The sequence below is a fragment of the Macrobrachium rosenbergii genome, chromosome 13 (assembly GCF_040412425.1).
Source record: "Macrobrachium rosenbergii isolate ZJJX-2024 chromosome 13, ASM4041242v1, whole genome shotgun sequence".
Taxonomy (NCBI): Eukaryota; Metazoa; Arthropoda; class Malacostraca; order Decapoda; family Palaemonidae; genus Macrobrachium; species Macrobrachium rosenbergii.
The window spans coordinates 46,049,429-46,054,428 of record NC_089753.1 but is presented as its reverse complement, the minus strand read 5'-3'; the positions used below and the strand labels follow the sequence as shown (position 1 = coordinate 46,054,428).

General features: G+C 37.4%; 1 protein-coding gene across 2 annotated transcripts in view; it reads right to left on the bottom strand.

The window, feature by feature from the left end:
- LOC136845268 (genetic suppressor element 1-like) overlaps positions 1-5,000 on the bottom strand; it is a 641,960-nt gene that overhangs the window by 386,072 nt on the left and 250,888 nt on the right. For both annotated transcript variants that reach the window (XM_067115412.1, XM_067115411.1), the window contains one exon: positions 1,173-2,016. In XM_067115412.1, coding sequence (XP_066971513.1) covers positions 1,173-1,368 — 196 coding nt within the window. In that variant the 5' untranslated portion in view covers positions 1,369-2,016. The remainder of the gene's footprint in view (positions 1-1,172; positions 2,017-5,000) is intronic.

The window sequence follows — 5,000 nt, the reverse complement described above, 5'->3', positions numbered from 1 at the left end:
AGAGAGAGAGAGAGAGCAACTTAACTTGAAAGATTACAAAACTTACTTTATGGAGAGAGAGAGAGAGAGAGAGAGAGAGAGAGAGAGAGAGAGAGAGAGTTAAAACGACTTAACAACTTAGATAACAACACTTACCTCATGAAGTCATAGTGAGAGAGAGAGAGAGAGAGAGAGAGAGAGAGAGAGAGAGAGAGAGAGAGAAGAGAGAGAAGAACAACTTAACAACTTTAAGAGAACAAAACTTACCCTATGGAGTAACAGTGATTGAGTGTGTGTTTGTGTGAGTGCGTCAGAGAGAGAGAGAGAGAGAGAGAGAGAGAGAGAGAGAGAAGACAAACACACACGCGAAGGGGTATTAAATAGCCAACACGAACGGATTATTCAATACGACGAGTCGGGACAGTATGCACACAAATGGATACCAAACACACAAATGGCATACCAAACAAAGAGAGGGTTACCGAATCCACGGAATTACGCTGCAGCAAATACATTAAAAGGATTTTAAAAACAAGAACGGATCGTTAACATAAGACCAAAGGGAATACTTAAATACGAGGTAGAATACACACAGCGGAGATATTAATATTAATAAATAAAGATTGCTAGGTCGACGCTCTCCATCTTCCGCGTCTACCATTACAGTCGACTGATTCACAGGGACCCAGAGATACGAAATACGAAATGTAGCCAAAATATAATAAAATTGTGGATACTTAATAAAGGATGATATAATGGATCTTACATATGCAAGGGATACAATATAAAGAGAAGAAACTTTAACAGATAAAAATTATATAAATATGATACATATAGGCCTATATCAAAAAACAAATAACATACATAACAACAAATGCTAACACGGTCTATGAAGATGAAGAGGCGTACAGACACACATAGCACAGAGAGAGAGAGAGAGAGAGAGAGAGAGAGAGAGAGAGAGAGAGAGAAATCTATAAATATACATATATAGCTTGCTCTATGAAGGCCTTACAGGGAAACCCTTATTCTCCTATAAAAGGAATTAGCCTAATGCAATAATATATATATATATATATATATATATATATATATATATATATATATATATATATATATATATATATATATATATATATATATATATATATATATATATATATATAATAATGAGCCATCCATACAACACTCACCGTAATGAAACATGAGAGAAGGATGATGCGACGGATGGGGCGGCAACAGGGACGAGGGCGTCCCTGGGATGGGCGGCGGGGGCGGGGGCGGAGGCGCCTGTGGGTCAGTCAGCGATGCTCCGGGTATCGTGGGGGGCGCACCCCCCAACAAGGGCGGCACGGACCCGACCCCGAGCCCCCCGTAGCGATAATCCATGTTGAGGGGAACGGCTTGGGACGACGACGGCCCTCAAATGACAACAAGATGTTGGTGGTGGCGGTGGTGGTGGTGGTGGTGGTGGTACCCGAGGGAGGCGCTGAAGGAGAGAGGAGGGAGGAGGGAGGTAGGAGGAGGAAGGGGACAGGTGGTCCCCTTCCTACAACACTTCAAGAAGAAGAAGAAGAAGAGGCCCTTTCAGACAACACTTTTTTTCTTTTCTTTTTTCTATTTTTTATTTATCTTTCTTTCTCTTTCTCTCTCCCTCTCCTATTCACCCTTCCATCTCGGTAAAAACACTTAATTGGATGTTGGACACTTAGCAAATCACTTCAGAAGCACTTGATTAAGGGTGGCTTTTTATCTTTTTTTTTTCTAACCCTTTTTCTCTTCCCCCTTCCCCCCCGAACACTTCACGCCCACGAGGCTGTATTGGCTCAATTCGGTAAGCGTGGGATGCTGGGCGGATGGGCGGGCGTGCCACAAGGCAGTGTCGGGGGCGGGTAAGTGACAGTGGGGGCCTTTTCTTTCCTAATAAAATGCAACGCCCCTCTCGTAAACACCTACGCCCACAAAAGCACCCGCACGCCCGTGAAACCACATGCTAACTGAAAGAACACTTTCCTTTTACACCTCACATGATGTTACCTGTGGGAGATAAAGAGAAAAAAAATTAATTGAAAGTTATATATACAGTTAGTGTTTTCATACATTGAAATATAAATATCATAGTACAGAGGCAATTCTCCTTGTATTTTAATAACCTACCGCATTTGTATCTATTTATTTTTTAATTTCTTAATTAATTTTTTTCTCATAGCAATCTCTTTTTTTTCTGTATTTCCTATTACCTACTGTTAATGCCTTCAAATGAACATCATATTCTTTGGAAGCTTGAATTTCAAGTCAATGGCCCCTGTGGTGGTCTTGTTCCATATGAACAAGGTTCACCTGAATAATAATAATAATAATAATAATAATAATAATAATAATAATAATAATAATAATAATGTTTATCTGTATAAAAAAGCGGAAACTTAGAGACACATCATTCTTCGTCTCCAATTTCATATAAAATTCAACTTCCATGATTTCTTTCACCCTATCTAATGTCCATCAAACTACAATGATTAAAGGTATATAAACCATGTACGTATACAATGTAATAATGACTAACGACACATACATCATGTAAGTACACAAATTAAGACCACAGACGTCACACCTCCGCTCACAAGTCGACCCATGGCCTTACTTTGACTCTCAAAAGAACTAGAGCCATGGGGCTTGCAATCTCACTATGAAGGGCCTACTGAGAACCATTCTGGAGCACCACGCCCCTCTACGAAGAAAATGGTCTATGGTGAACAAATATATGAATATTATTTGCGTTCATGAAATTTAATGATAGATGTGAAGCTACGCTGATGTATAAAGTAGCTTCCGGTATTAAAGTGGATTTATAGGGTCCCGAAAGTGGCTTCTGCTGATGCCAAAAAAGTGAAATACAGTCAATTAAAAGTAGCTTTATTTATTAATTAGATTTTATGTGATCCAGAAAGAGGCTTCTATTGATGCAAAAAAAATTAAATACAATAAATATAGATAGAATTAGGAGAACTGATCAGAATCGAATTCCAATACCGCATTAATTTCACCTGACCGGCTGGAAAAAAAAAAAAAAAAAAAAATATATATATATATATATATATATATATATATATATATATATATATATATATATATATATATCTTTCTGTCTATCTATCTATCTATCTATCTATCTATCTATATATATATATATATATAAAACAAATAAATAAATAAATAAGGGAGAGACTATACTATAGAGTCTGTAAAACCTTGCGTAAATGAGTGTTTGAGTGTCAGCTGACTAGTTCAGTACAAATGATGACAGATGGTATCGTGGGAGAAGAGCATTACAGTCCCGGAGAATTGAAATTGCATCGATCAGATTTTTTTTTTGTGTGAATATTGTATTTAAGAATTGACAAGGCAAGCAAATAAATGGCGTATTAAGCGTCGACCTTACTTCTGCTCTGTTACAAATAACGAAAATTTAAGTGAGTACTACATATATATATATATATATATATATATATATATATATATATATATATATATATATATATATATATATATATATATATATATATATATATTATACTAATAACATGTGCATGATGGTTGAAAGGTAGAAATGCAAAAAAAAAAAGTAATAGTAATAAAAATAAAAATCTAAAGCGTTACTTTTTATAATACAATGAGGTATATCCTTCGAACACAAAATGGAGCAAAAGAATGTCAGTCTCACTGAAGATACAATATTTTAGTGATAAAGTCATGAGAGTAAGGTAGAGGAAATAAAAGGTGCAGGAAGAAATGAAGGTTGAAATATGAACATGCAAATAGCTAATATTCATAAAAGATAAAAACTATAAGAGTTGCTATTTTATAATCTAATCAGGTATATACCCTACAAACTCAAAATAGGGGAAAAATGTCAGTCTAACGGTAGAGGGGGGAACATGGAATTCGTTAAAGGAAAGTACCAGAAAATTTACAACTGAAACTTGTTATCAGATAACGACATACACAATAGGAAGGACGCAAATGGAGGAAACACAAAGAAGGACGCAAATATGAGCGACAATGGGAAGGACGCAAATGGAGGAAACACAAAGAAGGACGCAACTATGAGCGACAATGGGAAGGACGCAAATACAAGCGACAAGGGAAGGACGCAAATATGAGCGACAAAAGGAAAGATGCAAATGCCAGTGACAGCAGTAACGACGCGAATACTAGTGACAGAGGGAAGGGCGCCGCAAAGGTAAGAAACAAAAGAAATGGGAAAAAACAAGAGGGAAAAAGAGAAAGACGCAAATAGGAGAGGGAGAAAGGGAAAGACGCAGAAGTGACACGCAATTCAGAGCGAGACGCAACAGGAGAGGTAAAACAAGAGACGCAAACAAGAGAGGTTAACAGGAAGGAAACAAACAGGAAAAGCAAAGAGAAAGGCGAATAATGCGAACGCAAAGTGAAGGTAGGAGTATGAGCCAATGAAAAATAAATAAATGAATGAATGAATAAATAAATAAAGAAGGAAAATAAATAAATAAATAAATAAATAACCTTACATCTCGCTCAACCGATGGGCAATCACAACTGAAACGCAATTTCTTACGAAGATAACAAGTAGAAAATGCGCAGAAGTTTCTTCGGCGCAATCGAGTTTTCTGTACAGCGTATAATCAAGGCCACCGAAAATAAATCTCTCCTTCGATGGTCTCGGTATAACGCTGTATGAGCCGCGGCCCATGAAACTTTAACCAAGGCCCGGTGGTGGCCTATCCTGTATCGATGCCCGAAGCACGATTATGGCTAATTTTAACCTTCAATAAGATAAAAACAACTGAGGAGGCTACAGCGCCGCAAATTAGTCTGTTTGATGATTGGAGGTTGGATGATCACCACACCATTTTGCAGCCCTCTAGCCTCAGTATTTTTTAAGATCTGAGGGCGGACAGAAAAAGTGCGGACGGACACACAAAGCCGGCACAATAGTTTTCTTTTACAGAAAACTAAAAAGCGGCAGAAAAGTCCATCAA